Source organism: Ursus maritimus, unplaced genomic scaffold (assembly GCF_017311325.1).
Source record: "Ursus maritimus isolate PB19 unplaced genomic scaffold, ASM1731132v1 scaffold_1, whole genome shotgun sequence".
Lineage (NCBI taxonomy): Eukaryota > Metazoa > Chordata > Mammalia > Carnivora > Ursidae > Ursus > Ursus maritimus.
Window position 1 is genome coordinate 60,358,470 of NW_024423343.1, and position 26,163 is coordinate 60,384,632.

General features: G+C 33.8%; 1 protein-coding gene across 1 annotated transcript in view; it reads right to left on the reverse strand.

The window, feature by feature from the left end:
• Positions 1-26,163, reverse strand: part of UBR3 (ubiquitin protein ligase E3 component n-recognin 3) — a 230,724-nt gene that overhangs the window by 75,345 nt on the left and 129,216 nt on the right. Inside the window, exons 26-30 of the mRNA XM_040644068.1 lie at positions 21,164-21,297; positions 15,092-15,202; positions 10,124-10,336; positions 8,753-8,889; positions 2,572-2,657 (exon numbers count right to left, since the gene is read on the reverse strand). Coding sequence (XP_040500002.1) covers positions 2,572-2,657; positions 8,753-8,889; positions 10,124-10,336; positions 15,092-15,202; positions 21,164-21,297 — 681 coding nt within the window. The remainder of the gene's footprint in view (positions 1-2,571; positions 2,658-8,752; positions 8,890-10,123; positions 10,337-15,091; positions 15,203-21,163; positions 21,298-26,163) is intronic.

Consider the following 26,163-nt stretch of genomic DNA (forward strand, 5'->3'; position numbering starts at 1 on the left):
AGTCGTTAAGCGTCTGCCTTCGGCTCAGGGCATGATCCCAGCATTCTGGGATCAAGCCCCACATCAGGCTCCTCCACTAAGAGCCTGCTTCTCAACTAATGAATCATTGAGCCTTACATCGGAAACCGGGGATATACTGTATGGTGACTAACATAATATAATAAAAAATCATTAAAAAAAAAAAAAAAAAAGAGCCTGCTTCTCCCACTCCCCTGCTTGTGTTCCCTCTCTCACTGGCTGTCTCTCTCTGTCAAATAAATAAATAAAATCTTTTTAAAAATAAATAAATAAATAAATAAATAAATAAATAAATCAGGTTTGAGTTAGGCTTGTGTAAATAACAAATACATTAAATTTATACACTTGCACAACAGTGGGATTTTATACAACATAAAATATATTCTACATTAGGATAAGAAATGTGTAAGTAATTAAACAATAATAAATCATATGGAGACTAAAAATAAAAATCATCATTTGTACAACCTATATATATACAACTGTATACAATCTAATTTGTCAATCATCCTTCAATAAAGTTTGAGGGGGGAAGGACTAACATAAATCATAAGAAAAAAGAAAACCGAAAATAGTATTAAATTTAGATTTAGGATGATCTTCTTCAGGACCTTTTCTATACTGGCACATTATGCTTGCTTATTCAAGAAAGGGGAAATAAAAAGAAATGAAAGTGGAAGTAACTATCAATTTAATAATTAAAATTAAGGATGATAATCGAAGTGGTTGCTGCTAGAATTTTATATTACTATTTTTAAGATTCTGAATAAATTTGTTATTTACAAGTCTCGGATAAATTTAAGTACCTGAGCAGAAAAAAAATGAAGTAGAGCTTTTGAACAAGACTGAAATTCCTTTACTAAATACTTTCTAATATAACAGTTTCTGGAATATTATTAGCCAATGCCAAACAACAACTAAGAATAAATTAATAAGAAAAAGTAATTAAAATAAGTGAACTTACAGCTTGCTAATTCAAACAGTCTGAAGCTAAAACTCCTATGTATCAACAACTTCTCCTTTAAAACATAATACTAAATCACCAGGTATAAGTAGAGTTTAAGTATATACAAAAGTCAGTAAATACCATATATTCAGTAAAAACAACTTCCAAAACCTTACATTTCTAGGAATCGAGTGAAAACCCAAAATATCAAAATCTAATATAACTAGTAAGAATTTTAAAGGTAACTCAGTTGAAATTTCACATAAGTTTGTATCTTTATATTAAAAATTTCAAGAGAGGCATCTGGGTGGCTTAGTCGGTTAAGCATCCAACTCCTGGTCCCAGTTCATGCCTCTATCTCATGGTCATGAGTTCAAGCCCCATGTTGGGCTCCATGCTGGGCGTGGAGCCTACTTAAACATTAATTAATTAATTAAAATTAAATAAATATTTCAAGACGTTTTTGATCAGTTCTCTCCTTTGAAATCATCCCCAAATCACATATATCTTTTCACAATAATACACATGTATTTTTGAGGCGCCTGGGTGGCTCAGTCAGTTAAGCGTCTGCGTTTGGCTCAGGTCATGACCCCAGGGTGCTGGGATCGAGCCCACATCAAGCTCCTTGCTCAGCAGGGAGCCTGCTTCTCCCTCTCCCTCACTCGTGCTCTATCTCTGTCTCTCTCTCTCTCTCTCTCAAATAAATAAATAAATAAATAAAATCTTTTTAAAAAATACACATATATTTTTGAAAAACCTATGTGTTGATAATTTTTAATAACTACTATTTTTAGCATTTAAGAAAATATATTCATTTTTCAAAAGAATACATTATGTATTTTTAACAATTTTTATTTTCTGTTCCAATTATGTTAGGTAATATTTTAACTCCAGTGATTTGGGACCAATAATTAGCTGTACTTGACATTAAGTAACATTATTCCTAGTAGTCACATTAATTCTCTAAACAATGACTAACTAGTGATAGCATCAAAACCATGCTCATGAAGAATCTACATTAAGTTCCAAACGATACTTCTCTCAAACTTATCCTTACAAAAGTATTGGAGAATCATGCTCATTTTATAATATAAAGTATATTCATAAATAAGAGCAAACATCCATAATTTTAATACATTTTAATGTCCACATCAAAATACAGTACACAAATGCCTTCATTAATTAACAGCAGCAGTGCATATTATAGGAATCTGTAGGCAACACAAATTATTTTTTAAAAAAGATTTTCTTAAATCTAGGCAATATAAAAATTCTTTAAAAAAAATTTAAGTTTGAAGATAATTTTTTATAGCCAAGGATACCATATTGTTTAATATTGAGCCAATGTAAATCTGATCAATGAGTATGGCATTTATTTACTGAGTAAATAAATGTATATAAAGAGCTAAATATTCATATGATTCTTTTAAGTACAAGATTAGCCATTTAAAGCATATAATTACCATTAAAACTGATTATATATAACATAAAAAGAATCTGAAAATACATCAAAAGACCACTTTGCCTGTACAGGCTTTCAAAAATGACATACTTTAAAATGTTTTTAAAATAAAAATGTTTTTAAATTTACACTGTTCCCTACTTACTTAAGCAAGACCTTTTGCCAGCTGTGCTTGCACCACCTGAACACAAATTGCCTCCCCGATGAATTAATTCAAGTTCCAAATTGGTTCTGTAAGTAAAGCATTAAAATATATGTCAATTAGACTGAAGCAATACTTTTTAATTTGTTTTACTGATATGTCTGAATCAACCTAAATAATAAAGTTGAAGAACTTTATGAATTGTTTATGGAATAGCCATAATAATATTTTATCTGACATTCAGGAATAAAAAGGGAAACATTTTATCTATCCTCACATATGTTCATATTTATAACCTGTAAAACTGCACACATCATGATGTAATTGCTGCAAAATCCCAAATGTTGGCAAATACTAAAAACTGGGCCTTAAGGAAAATAACAGCAACACATTTCATAAACCTGCACGTGAATCTGATGGAAGAGCTTGTACCCAACTGTTAGCCACTGAGTAGTAGGTGGTTACTGTCATCTAAAACACGAGTGCATACCAACTTTTCTATCAGAGAAATGGTTATCACTCACTGGAGCTTAGATGGTATCTAGAAATCAATATTAAAGAAAATCACTAACATAAAAGTAGCTATGAACAACACATAATTAACAGCAACCTCTTCTATGGACTTCTAAGATGACAGTTTTATTAAAGTACATTGTGAAACTACTGGCACTGCTAAACATCAATAAAGTTCATATGGATCTGAAATTGTAATATATTTAGCACTTACTAGCTTACAGATTAGTAGCAATTAGTAAACTGACATTTTAAAAATCAAATTGTTGCAGAATCTAAAGATTTACTCAAAAACAATAAAGTTAAATAGCCAATGAATTTTGCCAAAATAAATGAAAATTCTGAGTGATAAAATGCATGTATTTTTACTTCAACAGTATTAATAAACTTAAACACACCTTTATCTGCCACTACTAAAATTGAATAAACTAATTTATATCCAAGATATGCAACTGACACTAACACTGAGATATCCCCATCTTAAAAAAAAAAAAAAAAAAAAAAGGCAAAATTTCAAGCTTACTTTGCAAATGATTTCAAGGAAGAATATGATCCTATTTTACTTAAAATAAAACAGTTTGAACTGGTTTGAGTTGTATTTTTAACACAAAATGTTTTGAAACATTATTTTCATATATTTACTTATAAATGCAAACTGTTAACAAAATTAATATTCTTAAATCTGTACATTTGCCACCCATTTTTAAAGGAATGCTTTAATCCTCTCTACTGGGGTGGGGGAAAAGCAATTTAACATTGATAATGTTCCTGCTCAGAGCTCCATCTGGTTGCTGCTGATAAGGGCATCTGTGTGACAAGGGAATTTTCCACCCTTCAGGCGATTTGCATTGCTCACTGAACTTCTAAAAACCTACCAGCAAGGAAGCAGGGACAAGGATTTCATATTAGTGGACAGAAAGCGAGCGGAGACCAGCATGTGTTCCTTCATCAAGGGAATATAAATGAGATCAATATATTTTGTTTTCACAAATCTTCTGTTGCCTAATCTGTAGAAAAAAATTAATGGCTATATTCTCTTATAAAAACTAAAATTTCCTAGATTGTACTTTTAAAAGAGCTAACCAGAAACACGATCAATTCTTACAAACGAATGTCAGAACGAGAATGTCAACTTTTATTTTAGCACAGTTTGCAAAAATATTCATTAAAATATAAATACAAGAACAATTCTGTTTATCAAATAAAATACTTTAAAGGATAACAAACATGTTACCAGGAATTTGATTTTAAAGAATACTTGAAAGAAAACTACTAAATCTAATTAATTATTTCAAATTATGGTGAGAAAATCTCCTGAAAAACATTCCTTCTGACATTAAAAAAGAAAAAAAAAAAAAAAAAAAAAAACCCACCCATCCAAAGGGTTAGTATCATGTAATAATCTAGGACTTTAAAATCAATATGTCAGAGGCCCTAACCCTCAGCTTTTCCTTATTTCATTTACATCAAAATTGGTCCTTTAATTTGAGATTTGCTAGAGAAATGAACATACAAATGTGTCACATGCCCCATGTCTGATCTTCCCTCACTGTTGAAAATTCCAACACAATATTCTGTTTCTGCCCTCCTGAATGGATGATATAAAAATAAAGATTGTTCTCAAGAAAAGTAGACGCTACTTTTTATCTTCCTAACACAAATCCATTCAAATTAGTTTGGAAAGAAAAAAAAGAAAAAAAAATCTGTCACTGAAACAAAAATGAGAAAGATTGCTTACGGCCTATCCTGGTGCCCACCTACATATTCCATTTAAAAACTCCTGCAACTACGCTCCAGCTTCTTTTTCAATGACCAAGATCTGCTTTCCCTTCTACCCCCCTCCACCCTCCTTTGGTATGAACTTCTATTTTTAGAGCTATAATTTGAAAAGCAAATGTGTGTATACACATGCACACACACAGACACTCAAACACACACTAATTAATACCCCTGTGGGATCAAGGCCTGAGCCTACTACTTACTGGTTGAGCAAGTTACTCAATATCTCAGAGAGAAAAAATATCTTCGTACACACCATACATAGCCTATATTATACAAGACTCAGCTCAAGCTCTAACTCTTCCAGAAGTTAGGGAGAACTAATTCCCTTTTCTTGAGACAAGAAAGAAACATTTTCACATACTTTATATTTCAATTTGATAATATTCCCTTTTAAAGTTCTATAGCACTTTTTCAGTATGAGCTTTTTTAAAACAAACTATATTCTGTTTTATACAGATTGATGTATATTGGATTTGTCTTTCCAACTAAATGGTAAATTCCCGGAGAGCAGGGACCATTTCATATAAAGCTTCTAAATCCCTGATGGTACATAGCAAAGTGCTCAAAAACACCTTAGGAACCAGAAATCTCTTTGTTTGGGTATGGAACCAATGATAAGATTCTTTAGTCCCCGTAGCTTATTCTTTTCTTTTGTTGACCCTTCCTTCTATTCCCTTAAAGCCAGCAGTGAAACAAGAAAGGGGTGGGGGGTGTTTTATCAAAGAATTTCTTGGCTTTAAAAAGGCTTCATAATTTAGTATTTTAGGAAACATTCCTTTTATTTTGAACATACTTAGTTTATAAAATTTAAACTTATAATGAAACTAATATGTAAGTAAGTTGCACTCATTCTACCGCAGAGTTCACCCACTGTGACTTAAAGATACCTCTCATCTATATCTCAGTTATTCATGTTTCGTCTTCTTTCCATTTCCATGTTTCTTACTACATACAGGCCAAGTGTTACTCACCAATACCTCTAGGCTATATGTAACCTGAGTCCAAAATCCTTGGAAAAATCAATTACTTAAATTAGTATCACTTATTGTTTCAAGAAACAAATAATAAATTGGTATTTAAGTGAGGAAAGCTTTCCTCCCCAAAATTAACCTTCCATAACCCATCTGAATGACTGGTATTTGCAACAAACCGTTTTTTGGAAATACAATAAAACTTGAATATAGTAATTTTGATTAATTTTAATGTAAGAGAACGATATCATTCCAACAATCTCTTCTCTGCTGCCCTTAAAAAATCCTCCAAGGCTTCACCATGCAAACAAAATAAAAAACAAAGAGATAAATTGCCCTACAAAAAACAAACCAAAAAACCCCTCTAAAACAATTATTAAAATTAACAGCTTTACAGGCTACTTAACCACTAGAAATATTTTGTTCCTAAACAACAAAAAATTTAAATTCCCTAAAGAGCAAACTAAATTACTCATTCAGTGGGGAGAAATTCAGCTCTGGGAAATAAGGGTTGTATTCCATTCAAATTTCTAATGTCAAATACAAATAAATGTACACATTCTAATGAATTATACATTTAAGAATCACAATATTTAATTTAAAAGTTAAATAACTCAAAATAAATTTGTTTCTAAATATTTCACTTAAACATTTAAGCATTTTAAATATTACCAAATATTTTAATGCCTACCTTTAGGCATGAAAATAATCATAATCTGTAATCATACGTATTTATGAAATTAGGTTATATGCTAGGCATAAGATATATATAAAGACCTGTTTCTTACCTTGAGAAAATTACATTCTATTCAAATAGGATACAATATCCTTTTTTCCCCTTAATTCGTGTTTTTGTTAATTTTTTTAGCTAATTTGGTTTCTGTTTTCTTTTTAATAACTAAGTAAAACTTAGAGAAGGCATGCAATTTCACTCTAAGAACTTTGCAATGGCCTAAACTTTAACCAAAGGACAATGAGTTTTTTAAGGGTTACATACTCTCATTTTCAGAAGCATTTTCTTGTTGTTTTAGAGTTTATCATGAGCAATCAGAGAAAAATGGGAGGAGGAGAGAACACATTTTCTGTTTCTCCATATACATCCATAGTAAATAACATTTGATATCTGTCCTTGCTTCTCAAAAGAGAAAAAACAAAATATGTTGACCTAAAAAGTCTCCTATTACCATGGCAACCATATAAGGTATTTATATATTTAACAAAATAGGAATTTATATATTCAAGAAATAGGAACCTAAAACTGCCATTAAACTAAATTTAAATCAAGTTATTTGATTCATCATACTATAGAAAAATTCCATGGACAGATCATTAATATTCACCCAGAATTTTCTTATAAGATCAATCCTAAGAAAATAAAAGGCATAAATACATAAGCAACATAAATATAGTATTTACACATATACACGTATATATATACACACACATATATACATCTATATAAACACACACATATATACATGGCATAACTGAGTTGGTCTACATTCATCTCAATTTTCTAAAACATTATTGCAATATTGTATAGAAGTTTTTTAAAATCTTGAAACCATGGCAAAATTAAATTATATTCAATTTAGTTTTCACATAAAGTGTATTTTATTGCAAGCATGCAGCTGGTAACTCTCCAGACACAAAATGTTGAATTAACTGTTGTATCTTCTGAAGCATTCTAGATAAACAACAACACTTTAAGAATGTGCAGACTAGAAAGTTATTTCCCAATCCATTAGATCCTTTTACATCAATCCATGTCCAGCGTTTGCATTCTTAAACTAGATACTAATGTTTCCTTATCTTGAGCTCTAACTTGCTTGCAATTTTCCTAAGTCTGGTTTCTTTTTTCCTGGGTTCTAAAGACTACATATAGTTCATTTACTCTTGTTACCCTCTGGTCCATGAATGAGGCAGAGAGATTGGCCCTGGTGAACTGCATGCACATATGACCTATAAAAGATGAATACAGGGGAGGAAAAAGGAGGACAGTAATTGAAAGAACAATAGACCTTGACTCAGAGATCTGAGTTCTAGTCCTACGTGCCACTAATTTGCTGCATGACATTAAAGTTACATCTCTAAATCTTACCTATTATACTACTACTTGGGACAAGATACAAAAAAGTACACTTCTAGGCATATCCAGGGATCTACAACATCAGTTCTGGCAGAATGTGTTTACAAGTTTCTAATTGTGCCTGCTTCTTCCCTATTTACTTCTTTATGGTTCTCCATTTTCATTCAATTAAGGGTTCTAAAATTCCTGTTTAGAACCATTTCTTAGGTACTGAACACCCACTCAATTAGACTAATCCTACCTAATTTGAAAGATGAGGATTATTTACCTCTGTTTTCTTGAGCCCCCTGCTAGCTACTAATAGAGGCTTAGAACTTGATCTCTTGCTCCATCTCCCTTATCTGATTTTCTAAACCACCTACAGTATATTACTAGATATTTTACTAGCTTAAAACAAACAAAATATGTTCTTCTTACTTATAAATTAAAAACAAATTAAAAGTGTTTAACAAATTATAATGTTTTCATTTTCAATATTATTACTTTTTGACAGGACTTCAACAGTGATTTCTTAACAAGACCCTTCATATTTAATACTCACATGCTTTGAGATAGATATCTGTCCCAAAATGTTAATAATACACTTCTTCCCACATATTCTATAATATGTAACAACACTTCACCCAATATTTCATGAAAATAACTCTTCAGAAAATGAAGGAAACCTACATTTTTATGATCCTTTGAGAAGGTTCTAAAACTAGCCATAATTTCAACCACCATAAAAAATATACATCCTTTCTTCAAATAAATATTAATGGCATAAATAAAACAAAAAAACACCTATTCAGAATAAGTAAATATTAAAGTATATACCATGTATACCTACCTAGCAACAGAATACATAAACAGAAAATCATTGTCTGGTGAACCTGGGGTCTTGCTATAGTCTCTATATTTTTTCTGAGTGGTATTTTTTATATCTTTCATGACAGATTCCATTTCTTTACTTAAGTTGGTTTCTGACTGTAAAAAATGCAAACATACATATAAAGTTTATTCATATTCATTTTCTCTAATATAGTCTAACACAACAATGTTTATCATATGAATACATTAGGAAATTAAAGTTAATAAGTTAAAACAGATGTACATTAGCTATCTACTATAAATGTACTTAGTGCACAAAGATAAAATAGATCAAGAAATACCTTCTCCTATTTTATCCTAATTCTATATTGTGATTGGTTAGCCTATAATCTAACCACATGAACTAACCACACAAACCTATATTCTAAACAAATGAGTAGATGTCATTAAAATAATATTTTAGAACAGCTTCCATGTTTATAAACAATCTGACTTTCATTTAAGTTCACTTGTCAAACACTAATATTGATGTCCCTTGCTTTGAACATATTTTAAACACATACAAATTTGGATTTACAAAAGAAAAAACCGCAGACTCTAAAACTGGTCTTCAACTGAGAAAAGAAACTGCAAGGACATAAATCTTTGAGTAGCTTTTAACTATGAATTTCTGTTTCAAAAGTCAAATATTAATAGTTTTCATAAATTTACTAAACTAGGCACAGCTACCACTTCTTTCAGAGACTATATCATAAATCTATAATGAAGGTAAAATATTTAAATATTTAAATCAAATAAATAAATCCTACTGGATGGGATAGAAGATGGGTTCACTTACACTAAATCCCACAGTAAAACAGACTGACTTTCAGTGAATGGCTCAATCAAATATATGATATTTTATCTGATACATACATACATAAAGTGTATGTAACTCTATAATTACACATATATAAAGTGTGTGTGTGTATGTAAATGTATCATCTTAATCCTAATATATCTAATGGGCATATTTTTAAGTGATTAGACTATGCTTTACATTGCAAGATACATATATATGTAATTTGTTTAATTGTTTGGCTTTGTTTTTAAAGATTTCAACATCTTAAAAGAGTCTAACGATATCTAAGCTTATAGGATTTCATGACCAGGAAGATGTATATTAAAACTACAACAATTTGGACTAAGGAAAAGTATAGCCTTTGCTAATAATTTGTTCCATTATTCTCATTTTTGTTTTTAGTAACCACAAACAGAAGAGAAAAACATCTAAAAGCAATTGCTTTTAAATGTTTAAAGGTCCAGAGTAATTTAGAAAGGAATGAAAATGAAAGGAACGAAAATGAGAGCTGAAAGCAAAGCTGAGTTTACCAGGATATTTCTGCCTTACACTGATGCTTACTGGGAAAGCTCCCGGCCGTCCCTGCAGCTCTTCCACTTCCTTTATGAGATCTTGTATGCTTTTGTTACTAGGACGTTGCCAAAGGTTACTTTCCACATTGCTCCCAGGATAACAAGGAAGAACACTGTTAGCAAACTGCCTACAGAGAGGACATGTGAATTCTCCTTTGTCCACTGAGAAGCCCTGAAGAACCTGGTCATTCTAAAAGATGAAATAAACATACAGATTCATAATGCGAACACCTTTACAGGAAACAAAAATTTACACCATTACATTTCATAGTAAACAAATGAACTATGCAAAAAAAAAAAGACATCTCTAACATATGTCTTAAAAACATAAACAAAGTCTCTTGACGTAATGAGCACTGGGTATTATATACAACTGATGAATCACTAAACTCTACCTCTGAAACTAATAATACAGTATATGTTAATTAATTGAATTTAAATTTAAAAAAAGAAAGCTGTTACTTGAAGAAAAAAACATAAAGCCTCTCATTTGTTGAAGCTTATCAAATCACTTCATTCAAAATGGCAATCATGCAACACTTGCCATCACCAAGAACTGCTTACATTCAAATAATGAGGCAACTGATGTGTAATATAGATTTAAGATAAAGAATAACTTAAAAAGTAGGCCACATTACAGTGGATCACCTTCCCCTTACCACATGCCCTCGTTTTTATAGTCTACAGTTGACCACTAGGAAGATTTTCTCAGTGCCCATGTTCCTCGATAGAGAATAGACAACTTCTGAGAATAAATCAAGCCTAAAAAATGTGATGTGTCTTTGTCTAACTGACAAACACAGCTGACTGGACTTTATGCAGTGAATTTGTTTGGGTTTAATGGATAGGGGAAAGTTTCAGTTAGAGTACTCAGAATGTAACTGTGACACCCTTTCTTTCAGATGTTTCTGATAGAAGAGGAGAAAACAGAATTTTCTAAACACAGACACATAAGTATATGTCCCTAGGAGGAAATTCTTACTCATGAGACTGCTATACATGCTAACTAACCGAGGACTTAAGGCAATTATCCAGACTGTTACATTTTTTTCCTTTCTTTTGCCTGACACCACCACACAGCCATTTTGCTCTTTTAGGCCTTGACAGTTGTGTAGTTCTAACCACTATACTGCTCTTTTTCCCAGCAGTCTCTTTCTTATTCTGCCACTAACCTAATGCTTTATCTCAAAATATGTATTAATGCATTAATGTAAATGTATGAATGCTACAATATGAACCTTATTACTAACAAGACAAAAATAATGAGGAAAAAGGATACAAAGAGAAGAAAATGAATCTGGTATGGTTATGAAGGTAATGACAATGTTAGGATGAATTGAAGTTTCCCCGCTCTTAATGTAGTGCTCATTTCACTATATCTTGGATCTCAAATACTTTGACTAAAAGAACCAAATTCTACTTTTTTTTTTACTTTTTGACATTTATTTTTTTCAAGTTCTTAAAAATGTAACACCACATCTTCTGAAATCCCATTCTGTAACTATTTACTAAGCTCCTATCGTGTGTCAAATGCTATGCCAGGTGATGGCGTATAGACTTAAGATACATCTTCACTTAAGGTACTAATAATATAAAAGCAAATAGAAACAAATACATTACAATAATAGTGTGAAAAATACAACAGAAAAAGCTTCTCAGAGAAGACCTGTGAGCTAAATTTTAAAGATACACAAGAAGGGTCTATAGAAGGCTGGGTTAAGAGTCCTGATCATTGAAGGACATTCTATGATAAGCTCCCTACAGCCTTAATTTTAAAGAATGCTAGATCTCCCTGCTTGCCTTGATTGAAACTAGGTTTTTTTCTTAAAGCCTCCCCAGAAGCCTTCTCATGTAGGCACTGCTCATTCCCCCATAGCCCTCACACCTCAGTATTCTTCTCATCTCTAGTGCTGGCTTGAGATCTTTACTCTTGCATTCTCCCATCTTTGTGGCTCATGTCATTTAGGGATATCACCCTTTTCCTTCCTTTTTACTGTCATCCACTGCTCTCAATCACTGAAGACTTTGGTTTTCCTCATTGTCCAAGTCCTACGACCCTCTTATGCTAATTAGGTGTGTATGGGGACAACCGATCTTATATCTTAGCCCACCAGCTCTTTGACCTCATTAGCTCCTATGGCACTGACCTCCACTCCAGTATCTGTTACCATGACCACCCCCTTATACTAAAATGACCCAAATGGTTCATATGTGAAAATGTTAAATCCAAACAGCTTACAGTGTGACTCCCAATGCCTATCTTCTTTATCTTTTAGTTCCTCCCTTCTCTCCCAGTTTATCAAGCCTTTCCTATTCTGCCTACACACCATGATGTACCACTTCAAAAACTGTTCAGTTAATACTTCTCATTACCCCTCCATATGTCCTTCCATCATACGTAACCCATAAAACCTTCATACAAAATTAACCCAGTGTATGACTTCTCCAATTCTGCACTCAAATTAAGTGTTATTAAAGAAAACTGAAATAACTTCTTGCTACAAACTGTTTCCACCTCAACTGAGCCCTGAATACTTCTTGGCAATCTTTCTCCAACATCCTAGGAAGAATTCTCTCACCCAATTCCAAAGTGGTTTTTCCAAACTGCCTCTTCACTTCTCAAGTCCCTTCACCTACCCCAGCCTTGCTCCCTTTACTCTAGAAGCATAATGCTACACCTCCTACATCAGAAAGAAGAGAGTCATAACAGTTCCTTCAGCTTTCTGCCTTCTTCCACTCCAATGTTTACTCAATAAATCCCATAAGTCCTTCCATCCACTTTCTTCCTTCTACTCTCTTTGTTTATATCTCCTAACTAGTCTTCCAATCATACTGTTGCCACTATGATCCACCTAATGTGAGACTCTTATTCCCAATCAAAATCTTGCAATGATCACAATTATCTCTCACCTTGATTCCTTCCTCCTCCTTACACTCCACATGCTATCTCTCACCAAGTCCAGAAGACCCTTCTTCTAAATATTTCAAATCTCTGAGTTCAAGCCACTATCATCTTGTACCTCCTAAATACCATCGCATTCTTTCTTACTCTACTGCAATCCCACGATAATCCCCTATCATCTGCACAGCTGCCGCAATGACTTTTCTGAAGATGTCATAACTCTGCTTAAAATGGCTCTCTGTAAAGAACCTATTTAAATAAAGTTCAAAATCCTTACATGAACTACAGGCCCTTTATAGTATGAACCCTAATTACTTTTCCAGTCTTATCTCTCATCACTCAAGCACCATACTTCATCAAATGTTTTCGGCATATGTTCCAATAAGACCTTGTGTATACCTCATAACACTTAACATATATACTGCAACTGTCTATTTATTCTATCTCACACAATGCATAGTAAACCCCTGGAAGGAAGGAACTGTGTCTTATTCACTGTTGAATCCCCAGTGTCTATCACAGTATCTGGAACACTGTAGACACTGTGTAAAATATTTTTGAATGAATGATTGGAGATGTATGAAAAATGCATAATGTGCTTAAGGAACTATTAATTAGCTTATTAATGCTGAATTGATGAAAGATAAAGCTAAAGCAACAGGCAAGCCCAGATCATGAAGTACCTTGAATACTATTCAGAGAAGAGTGAACTTTACCCCATCAGGAAGAATTCAGTAAAGGATTTTTAAGCCAACGACATATCAGATTTACATTTTAGAAAGATCAATATAGTGAATAATTTAGACTTGGAGTAAGGAAACTGATGAGAAAGCAATTGCAATAGTCAAGATGACAGATGGAGGCATACACAAAAAGGTAGAAGAATAATGAAAGTAGAATATAGTCAAGTGAGATTTAAGAGACAGAATAAGTAGAATTTACTAAGTGACTGAATGTGAGAGGGAAGGATATGAAGGGAAAAGTAGGAATCCACTGCTTCCGAGTTAGGAATTGGGAAATAGAGAAGGCCATGCTTTTAAGAAGCTGAGCTGAGAAAAAGAGAAAAACTGCAGCTACAGGGGAATGCAAAGTCAAGGGAAGAAATTTGGAACGACAGGGACCTGAGCATCTTTATGAACTGAAAAGAAAGGACAGAACAGGCAGAAAAACTGAAGATACAGAAGAAAAGGAGGTTACTTACTAACAGAACAAGGCCCCCGAGGTGAAAAGGAGAAAGGAATACTAGAGCATCAACAGAAAAATTATTCCTGAACAGAAGAAGGAATACTACCTCAAAGAGTAAAAAGGAAGGACTGGTTGGGATGTAGACTCATTTATTAGGGAATAGATAAGCAAAGTAAGAAGCTAAGCTTAGTATGTGATGGAAAGCCACACTGTTTTCTTAGTGACAAAGGAAGAGACAGAATCTGTTGAGAGGGAAGGGATCTTGGAGTTTAGGTGAAGAGCCTGGGATAGGAGAGGCAAAACAGTGGCTAGTCTAAGCCACTGTTATACAGGAAACCACAAATGTACAGACATACCACTTCACTTAGTTTTAAGATTTTTCTAGCAGGGTTAGCTGCCTGGGTCTCAAATCAAGACAAGAGGATTAAATGCCTGCTATTCAGAGCAGATTAGGCATAATACAAAAAAGTGAGTCTAGGGAAGAACTACTACTAGGAAAAATGCAAAGGGGTTAAAGGACTAGAGATCTTGACATCAGAAGGAAAACACACTAATGAGAATGAAAATAAGAGAATCTGAAGAATGATCATATAATAAAATGATATAGTAGGATATTAAAGCTTAATATTTCAGAGCTAGAGTAGCAAAGGCTAAAATTACTACCATGGAAATAATTTGCTAAAGTGAAGTAAAAAAATGAAATCCCTAAAGCTAAAGAGGTCAAGGAATCACAAGGCTGCATAGTTTAAATGGCAATCAAAATCACCTAAGATGAACTGGGATGTATAAAATATTGCTATAAATGCTATAAAAATATTTAATACCTAGAAAGATATACACATCTTTAAATCAACTTACCCGTAACGATTCCATGTAAGATTTATGACAATCTATATGTAATGTGTGGCCACAGGTTTGTACATAAACACCTCCTTCCCAGCCAATTGATACTGCCAAGAGACAAGAACTCTTAAAAAAAAAAAAAAAAGGCAAAATACAATTAATTTTAAAGAAACATAAGCATATTTAAAGATATCCACATAAACCTCTGAATGATTTCATATTGTTATACTAATACAAACTTTATATTTTTGTGATATAAAGTTAACACCCAACTTGACAGTCATAAGGCAGTATCTTTAAACTTGAATACCACAAAGTTTTAGCTTCCAAATATCTAGGCTCATAATGAATGAGAATAATTATAAATTACACTTTCTCCATACCACGAAAAATAAACTCTCCATATTATACTATAGTTCAGTGTAAACTATTCTGTTGATTATTTTACCTGTTCTATATGGTACTTAATCTCACTGTGATATCTGACATTAACAACTTTTTCTTTTCTTTTAATTCCAGTATAGTTAACACAGTGTTGTATTAGTTTCAGGTATACAGTATAGAGATTCAACAGTTTCATAACATCACCCAGTGCTTATCACAACATGTGCACGCCTTAATTCCCATCACCTACTTCACCCACCGCCCAAACCACTGGTATCCATTAGTTTATTCTCTATTATTCTCCCTTATGTTGTCTCTCTCTTTCCTTTGCTCATTTGTTTTGTTTCTTAAATTTCACATGTGAGTGAAATCATATGGTATTTGTCTTTCTCTGACTTATACTTTGCTTAGCATTATACTCTCTACCTTCATCCGTGTTGTAAATGGCAACATTTCATTCTTTTTTTATGGCTGAAAGGGTTAGTTTCCAAAATACATAAAGAATTTATACAATTCAACACCCAAAAAACAAATAATCCATTTAAAAAATGGGCAGAAGACATGAACAGACATTTCTCCAAAGAAGACATCCAGATGGCCAACAGACACATGAAAAGATGCTCAACAGCACTCATCATCAGGTAAATGCAAATCAAAACTACAGTGAGCTATCACCTCGTACCTGTCAGAATGGCTAAAATCAAAAACACAAGAAACAACAGGTGTTGGCAAGAATGTGGGGAAAAAAAGGAACCCTCATGCACTGTTGGTGGCAATGTAAATTGGTACAGCTGCTATGGAAAACAGTACGGAAGTTCCTCAAAAAGTTAAAAAAGAACTACCCTATGATCCAGTAATCACACTACTGGGTATATACACACAAAATACAAAAGTCCTAATTCAAAGGGATACATGTGCCCCTATGTTTACAGAAGTATTATAATTATGGAAGCAGCCCAACTGCCCATCAATAGATGAATGGATACGCGCACAGACACACACACACACACACACACACACACACACACACACACACACACACAATGGAATAACAACTTCTTTCTTAAAATGCCTACTTCCCCTTGGCTTCCATAATGCTACTCTCTTTTGATTTTCCTCTGAACTCTTTAAACCATTCGGTTTAGGCTTCCTTTAAAGACTCTTTTTTTCTTCACCTGCCCCTTCAATGTTTATATTCCTCAAGGTTCAATTTTTTTTGTGCTACTCTCTTCTTACTAAAACTGTTCTCCCTGAGTGACTTAATCAGTAAATTCAACTACCTTCCAAACTTGGATGGCTTGCCTCAGTGACAGATGAAATACTCAACTGCCAAGCAGAAATATCTAGTTTGATGTCCCTCAGATAAGAAAAAAATGTGTCATGGGGCACCTGGGTGGCTCAGTTGATTAAGCGTCCGACTCTTGATTTTGGCTCAGGTCATGATCTTAGGATCCTGAGATCAAGCCCCATGTCAGGCTCTGCGCTTACCTTGGAGACTACTTAAGATTCTCTCCCTCTACCCATCCCCCTGCTCGCACATGTGCGTGTGCGCACGCTCTCTCTAAAACAAATAAATAAAATATTTTTTTTACAAATGTGGCATAAGTTTGTCATTTTTTCCATGAATCTTTCTTTTCCTCTTGGTTTAAAAACTCCACAATCTATTTAGTCACCAAATCAGAAAGCTAAGAGTCATTGAACTTTCCTTCACACCACAGTATTATCTCCCAAACCACACAGATTCTATCTCCTAAATAACTTGTGATTTGGGCTCCTCCTCTTTGTTTCCACTATAACATTCATGTCTGTATCATTTGTTGTGGGGGAGTGGGTTCTTCAATAAAGTTTCTTCTTTTTTTTTTTTTTAAGATTTATTTGAGAGGGAGAGAGACCCTGTGCACAAGCATGCAGGAGGATACGGGAGGAGTGCGGAGGGAATGAAGGAGAGGGAGAGAGAGAATTCCAAGCAGACTCCCTGCTCAGCAGGGCGCCCACATGCGGCTTGATCTCACAACTCTGAGATCATCACCTCAGCCGAAATCAAGAGCTGGTCACCTAATCAACCAAGCCACCCAGGTACCTCTTCAATAAAGTTTCTTAACCAGTCTCCCTGATTCCAATTTCTTCTCTGCATAATGCATCACCCTCCATACATTCGTCTAGACTACAGATTTGGTCATAAGATAACCCCAAAAGGTACCTTAACATTTACAAAGGCTTAATATAATATGCAATAAAGAAGGGACCCAGATTATTTAAGCAACTATAATACCCTTTTGAAATCTGTTCTTAAAGTTAATTACTTTTATCTCCTCCTTCTCTTGTCTTGAACTTATTCTTCTCTCCTCTACTAATTCCTTCCCTTCAGCCTATAAACAGGCTTAGACTTTTTCTCTTAAAATAATTTTCTTTGAATTTTTATTTGGCCTCTGTCAAGCAGCACTTGGGCCTGAACTTGAGTTTACCCTCTAGAGGCTGTAGTAAACAGATGGCCACGCCAGAGCAATATTAGGAACAAGGTCTATCATGACTGACAGCACTTGATGAAAGATTCGAAAGCCATTAAGCTTGAAACACCCTTAAACTTTATATTTACACTGAAATGAAATGTTTACATTATAATGTAAAATAACCAAAAAAATCTATAAACAATAGTAAACAATATTCCAATGTTAAATCAAGACTCATGAGTAACTGAAAGTTGAAAATATCACAAAGTGCAAAACGCCTTCCTAGACATTTTAAAGATGTGTAACAGCACAAATCAAATACGCACAGCAGGTGAGCTAGTTTCTATTTTTACAAATCAGAAAGGCAACAGAGAGACCTGCTTATCTCTGTTTTATGTTTTGGAGCCATTTGAAGTAGCGGCAGATTTAGATCATTTTAGAATGGTTGGTAGTCAACAAACAAGCTGCTCTCTTTGGCAATGTATTATAAAAACAATTAATGTTTCTTTTTAATAAAAGCAGTTAGCTTTCAAAACTAAAATCAGGGGGCACCTAGGTGGTGCAGTCAGTTGGGCGTCTGACTCTTGGTTTCGGCTAAGGACGTGATCTCAGGGTCTTGAGATCAGGACCTACATCGGGCTCCGGACTCAGCATGGAGTCTGCTTGAGACTTTCCTTCTCCCTCTGTCCCTTCTCCCCTTGCTGTCTCTTTCTCTCTCAAATAAATAAATAAATAAATAAATCTTTAAAAAAAAAAACTAAACTAAAATCAGTACATTATTTATCTACGTAACTGTTAGATTTCTTACATGAATCAGAATTTTTTAAAAAGACAGGAAAACACTTACTAACACAAGACTAATATTCTAGAAAGACTTCAATGATGTGCCCACCACTGTGCTAAGAATTGCTTAATGCTGAATCTTCACAACCTCAATATTTATTAAGACCTCACAAAAAAAGAATGAAAAGTTTACCAAGATCATGTAGTTATAAATGGCAGAGCCCCAGTTCAAACCCAAGTCTATCTGACTCTAAAGCTCAGGTTCCCTTCCTACTGGGTCCTGTCTCTCATATATAATACTCCGAGTTTCAGCAGCAGCAGTATCTTGCATGACTAAAATTCTGTAGGTCAACTCTGTAAAATGCATGCAACTGGTGTGAAGAGACGAGGTCGACACAGTTCATCTGTAATCAGAATCAGTGTCCATTAATAGTAACTTTTGTGCTGTATACAGTCTGTCTGCCTACAAAACTCTGGTACTCTATACTAGAGTCATTCAGCAAGAAATCCAGTAAGCATCTACAACCCACATATAGCACCTGCTAGGCCTTGAGGGAACCATAAAACCAATATAAGAACAGCCTTATGCCTCTAGAGGTCCAGGAAGCACGCCAGATATACATAAAATAACCATGATGAAAGCAAAAAAGTACTGTGTAAAAATATATATAATTTAAGAATACAATTCCACATATAGAGATTCTATCCAATTCAGATTCCAGTTCAGAGTTCTTACAAAAGAGATTTTTTTTCTAGAAATGAATAACTATTCCAGCTGCATTAAAAGAGATACCATACTCTTTCTCTCCTTTATTAGATCTCCCCTTCCCTCAAACTTATTTTGCTCTTAAGTCTGGGTTATGTTTTTATTGAATCAGGTTATTTGGCTTTTTTGTTTGGCTCTAGGATTCATCTTTACTCATCTACTCTAAAGTGATTCAAAATGACAAAATTAAAACCAGGATTATGGCAACAAAATAAAATCTAAATAAAGTGGTAGTAAATTTCTGCAAAAGCAGAACTTAGCACAATTTCATCATTTTCTTCAAAATGAAGATATTTATTGGTCTATTATTAATAAAGTAATAATATATATATGCTGCAAAAAACCTCAAAGAAACAATAAAGAATAAAGACAAAAGTGTGAAAATGTGTGCATGTGTGCATATGCATGTGCGCACACACACAGGCTTCTTTTTCCAAATAATAATAATAATCTCATTTTAAAGCCTCTGAAAACATATGGAAGCACGGTCCTCATTACCTAACCCAAACGGCCTTATATAAGGCGTACCTAACTTGAGCCCTCTGAAAAGGCTAGTTTGAATATTAAAAACTCCACTATACATTTATACTGACCTTTATAATGTGTAAAATGATCTAAAGAAATTTTTAACTTGGTAGGTGACTGTATGAAAGACCACATGAGCCCTATTTTATTGCTGAGGAAGCTGAATCCTAGACTATTTACCTGGCAAGCTTACATTGCTAAGACTAAGACCCAGTTTTTTCTCACCTGGAACTTTCTATTCTACACAATGCCTCCCTAACTAGAGCCATCATCTCCACCAGAATCCACCAGAACCCTTCTCCTCAATCCGGGCTACTGAACCACATCCTATTCTGATGTTTATCGTTACTAGGTCAGTAATTGTTTATTCTAATTAAGATTTTGTCTTCCACCTCTCCTATTAGTTTTTTCCAATTACTCCAGCACATTATGGGCAAAAAGAATTATATTTGGAAATCTTTCAAGATACTCATCTCATATAGCTAACTAAAAATAATGTTTCACTTTGTATTTTAACTATTTTAAGTTCTTACTATATGTGTACTTAATTCAAGATACAGCAGATCCAAAAACAACAGGTTCTGAAAGAAACCCCATTTGATAATCCACTGAAAAAATACTAAAAATGGTACAGAAATTTTACAAGGAAGTTAACAATGCAAGTGCTACTAAATAAATTAAGTTGATCTTCCAAGACTCATGAACACCTGAGTGCTAGACAGAACCCCTAGGTGCAAAGGGTTGGAAAAAACCTACCAAGTTCACAAGAAACCACAGAAGTCATGAATTAAATCTGCCCCTACTTTACATTTTTAAAGTATCATAATGAGATCTTATTGTATATCTTCAAATGAAAGTAAAGAAGGACGCAAAAATCTTCATAAAATATTCACGCCAAATCTAAAAGTTTTTATAGAGTGAATACCATTCCATTGAACTGAATGTGTATATCTCACAATAAACAACATTTAAAACATAGGTATAACATTTATAACCTGAAATTTTTATTTATTAAAAGATTTCCATTTCTTTACTATCCATATATTAATTTTTTAAAAAAACTTCAATATTCCAAATCAGAATGACATTTGATAGAAGAAAAAATATAAATAAAACTCTGGAGAGAAGTAATCATCAATTTTGCAGACAAAAATACTATATGATAAAAAGGGTACTTACATCCTTAAAATAACGCTGTAATAATGAAAGTCTCACATCATGAACTGCTGCACATGTATCCCAAGGGTAAATCTGCTCTTCTTCAGTGATAGGCAATTTTTTTGGCTCAATGTTGTCACGGCACTGCCCCAAAACTACATTAACAACAAAAATAAGAGCTCATTAAATAACCAACCTGATTCAACATGATTCACCAAAAGCTGTTATTTATCACAAGCTACCCTAATTTTTCTACTATTAGAATATTTTTTAAAGATCCCAAAAAAGGGATATTCTAGTTTCTTCTACAGAGTAAATAAAGCTTAAAATATGACAGGGGAGCCTGGGTGGTTCAGTTGGTTAAGCATCCAACTTCTGGTTTCAGCTCAGGTAATGATCTCAGGATTGTGAGACTGAGCCCCGCATCACATTCCACGCTCAGTGTGGAGTTTGCTTCAGATTCTCTCCCTCTCCCTGTCCCTCTGCCCCTCCCCACCTGTCAAATAAATAAATAAATTTTTAGAGTATGACAATATTTGTTTTTTTGAAATAACATTAAAATATTAGTATGAACTTTGGGTGGATGGATGGATGGATGGATGGATGGGTGGATGATCAACTGATCAATGAAGGATGAATGGTTTTCAAAATTTGTCCACTGAAAAAGCCTAGAAGTTACAATTCCCCAGTATCAATAAAGTTCATTTCTAAATATGCTATTTCTCACTAAAAGGAAACAGAGATCATTGGAGAAAAAGCCACACCCAGGGTTGGGGAAAAATTCAAGGGGAGCTTGGAATTGTATGTAATAAAGAGCAAGGAGGTATTCAAACACTGAGGGGTGACATCATGAGGACCTGCAGTTTTGATGGCCAAATTCAAGAAAATCTGAGTATTGAAAAGAATAAATGAACAGATAACACATGCACTGATTCAGGCAAGGGACATCAAGTAAAAGGATGAAGTGTCAGAGTCTCAATGTATCATCCTATAGATTACCTATCACCATAACCAAGCGATCAAACTTAGTTGGCATCACCAATAATGAGAAAAACTGTCAGTATGAACCTCCTAATGTATGGAATGGGAAGGAACATCATTTATATAATGCCATTGTCAAAAATGTTTAACTTAAACCTAATAAGGAAATAATCACATGAATCCAGAAAATGAGATATTCTACAGAACAACTGACCTACGCTCTTCAAAATGTTAAAAAAGGGCCTGGGGAAACTATTTTAGATTCAAGGAAACTAACAAGAAATGACAACTAAGGGGCACCTAGGTGGCTCAGTTGGTTAAGTGTCTGCCTTTGGCTCAGGTCGTGATCCTAGGGTCCTGGGATCGAGTCCCACACTGGGCTCCCTGCTCAGCGGAGAGTCTGTTTCTCCCTCCAACTCTCCCCTCACCCTGTCCCCAGCTTGTGCTCTCTCTCTAATTAATAAATAAAATCTAAAAAAAAAAAAAGAAATGAGAACTAAATGCAATGCATGATCTTCTTCTTGGATCAAGAAATCTGTTATAAAAAGTATTACTGGGAGAATTTGAACATATAATATTAGATATTAATATTAAATTTATTGGGTTTAATAGTACAGAAGAATATCCTAGTGCTTAGGAGATACATTCTTAAGTATTCAGAGATAAAACATCATGACATCTACCATTTTCTTCTAAAAAGTATGTGTGCATATGCATGTGTGTGTGTGTGTATAGATAAGAGAGGGAAAGAAAAACAGACATGGCAATATGTTAACAATTGTTGAGTGCAGGTAAAGAGTATTCTGTAGATATAAAACTTTCAAAATGAAAAGCTGGGAAAAGAAGTATATAGCAAGAGGGGAAAATAATACTAAGATTTTATAATTGTAAAATATCAAAGCACAAAAAAAGGGAGGGGGGATATAAACATACAGTACCATACATTACTACAAGACTCAGTAAGCATGAGAAGACCATTCTTCAGGAATGAATATCAGGTATATGAATGTGGGCCCTAAGTTCTGAAGAGATTTACAGCAGCAGCAGAAAGAAGAAATAGAAGCAGGGAGATCCTAGGAACTAAAATAAAATGAGCTATAATGTATAATCCTCTTAATACTTTGTTGGATTTGGCTTGCTAGGATTTTGTTGAGGATTTCTGCATCTATATTCATAAGAGATACTAGGTCTATCACTTTCTTTTCGTGTGATGTTTTTATGTGGCTTTGGTGTCAGGGTAAGGCTATTAATATAGGATGAGTTAAGAAGTATTCCCTTTTATTTTTTTTTTTTAAGTTTGAGAAGGACTGATGTTAATTCTTAAAATGTTTGGTAGCATCATGGGTGAAACTTTCTGGTCCTGGGCCTTTATTGTTGAGACGTTTTTGATTAGTGATTCACTCTCTTTAACTGTTTAATGCCTGTTCAAATTTTCTATTTCTTCTTGAGTCAGTTTTGGTAGTTTCTGTGTTTCTAGGAACTTATCCATTTCATCCAGGATATCAAATTCATTGACATAAAATTATTCATAATATTCTTTTATAGTCTTTTACTTCTTTAAGGACTGTGATAATGTTCACAACTTTCATTTCTGATATTAGTTATTTGTGTGTTTTTTTATTCTTGGCCAGTCAAGTTGTAAAACTGTCAATTTTGATGATATTTTCAAGAAACCAACTTTTGCATTTGCTGACTCTTTCTACTGTTTTCCTATTCTCTATTTCATTTATCTACGCTCTAATCTTTATTATTTCTTTCCATCTGCTAGCTTTGAGTTTAGCTTGCTTTTTTTTCTCTAGTTCCTTAAGTGTAAAGTTAGGATCTTTGTTTTCAATGTAAGTATTTACAGCTATAAATTTCATTCTGTGCACTATTTTCCCATAGGTATTGGTATGTTGTGTTTTCATTTTCACTTCTTTCAAAGTATCTTCTAATTTCACTTGTAATGTCTTCTTGGACCCAGTAGTTGTTTAAGAATGTGTTATTTTAATTTCCACCTATTTGTGAATTTTCCAGTTTTCCTTTTGTTACTGATCTCTAGTTTCATTCCATTGTGATTAGAGAGGATGCTTTGGATGATTTCAATCTTTTTAAATGTATTATGACTTCTTTTGTGACCTAATACATAGTCTATCTTGGAGAATGTTCCATGTAAAATTGAGAAAAATGTGTATTCTACTCTTGTTGGGTAAAGTGTTCTATATAAGTTGGTTAGACCTAACTGTTTTATACTGTTGTTAAGAATGGTTTGTTTTTGTTTTAATTTAGAGAGGGAGGGAGAGAGAGGTGGGGGGGAAAGGCAGAGGGAGGGGGAGAAAGAGATTCCCAAGCAGGCTCTACCCTTAGGCTCAAGCCCAACATGGGTTTCGATCACACAGCCCTGAGATCTCACAACCCTGAGATCTCACAACCCTGAGATCATGACCTTTGCCAGACACTTAACTGAGCCATCCAGATGTCCCCGGTATGTATTAAGTTTATAACTGTTATACCTTCTTGATGGAGTGACTCATCTATCAACATATAATGTCTTTTTGCTCTTGTGACATTTTGCTTAAAATCTACTGTGTCTGATATTAGCATAGCTATCCCAGCTCTCTGTTGGTTCTATTTGCATGGAACACTTTTTCTCATCCATTTTCAACTTATTTGTGTCTTTGGATCTAAAATGTCTCCTATAGACAGCATATTCTATAGACAGCATGTTTTTTAGTCTATTCTGCCAATCTCTGCTTTTTAATTGGAGAGTTGAAATCATTTATATATTTTTTTGTCTCTGAACTTCTTTTATTTATTTATTTGTTTATTTACTTACTTATTTTTGATGTAGTGTTCCATGATTCATTGTTTGCATATAACACCCAGTGCTCCATACAATACGTGCCCTTCTGAATACCCATCACCAGGCTAGCCCTTTCCCCCACCCCCCTTCCCCTCTAAAACCCTCAGTTTGTTTCCCGGAGTCCATAGTCTCTCATGGTTCATCTCCCCCTCTGTTTTCCTCCCTTTCATTTTCCCCTCCCTTCTCCTAATGATCTCCCTGCTATTCCTTGTTCCACAAATGAGTGAAACCCTATGATAATTGTCTTTCTCTGCTTGACTTATTTCATTTAGCATAATCTAGAAACCATTTATATTTCAAATAATTATTGATTTAGAAGGACTTAATTTTGCTTTTTGCTTTTTTATTTCTGTATGTTCCTCAATTTGTTTATACTGCTTTCTTTTGTGATTAATTGAATATTCTAGTTTACCATATTGATTCCCTTCTCATTTCTTTTTTTAGCTTTTTTTCTTAAATGCTTACCTTCAGTTTCTAACAGTAAAGTTGGAAACATTATTATCAACTTCCAATAGTATACAAAAATTCTGTTTACAGCTCCATCTCCCCTCCTTGCCCTTCATGTTTTTATCTGACTGCATTTTTCTACAAGAACACTGATATTTGGTTTAAAAATCTCAATCTGCAGGTCTTTCCAGATTCAGTTCCTTCTTATAACATGTTTTTTCTTTAATACATATGTTTTTAAAGTACTAAGATTAAAACACTGACTTTCTTAAGTTTTGCAAAGACTGTGATAATTAATAAAATGGAAAAGATTATATTATACTGTATTCTTCTATGGAGAACTGAAACTGCCCAAGTCAATATTTACAATAGGCATTCTGCACAATAGTGAGACGGCATCTAAAGCAATACCCTTAGATCTTTATAGAACTGCAATAAAGGCCCTTACTTTAAGCAGTGTTTTGAATGGTTCCTAATCGAAAGTCTATTAATTCAGCACAACTCAAATGTTAGACTAAGGGGAGAAATCATAGGACTTTTCTTCAACGCATGGTTTCGAGTGAGGCCAATAATGGATCAGTGGCTATAAAAATGGTCTAGAGCAATAAGCACAACTAGCACCCAGACTGTGGTCTCTAAGTACCATTTCCCAATAAAAGACACTAAGGCTTCTTAGAAAAATGGCCGATTTCTGGGCCAGAAAGGTATAACTTGCCATGCCAGAAAATGTAAACTCCCAAGTATATAAGTT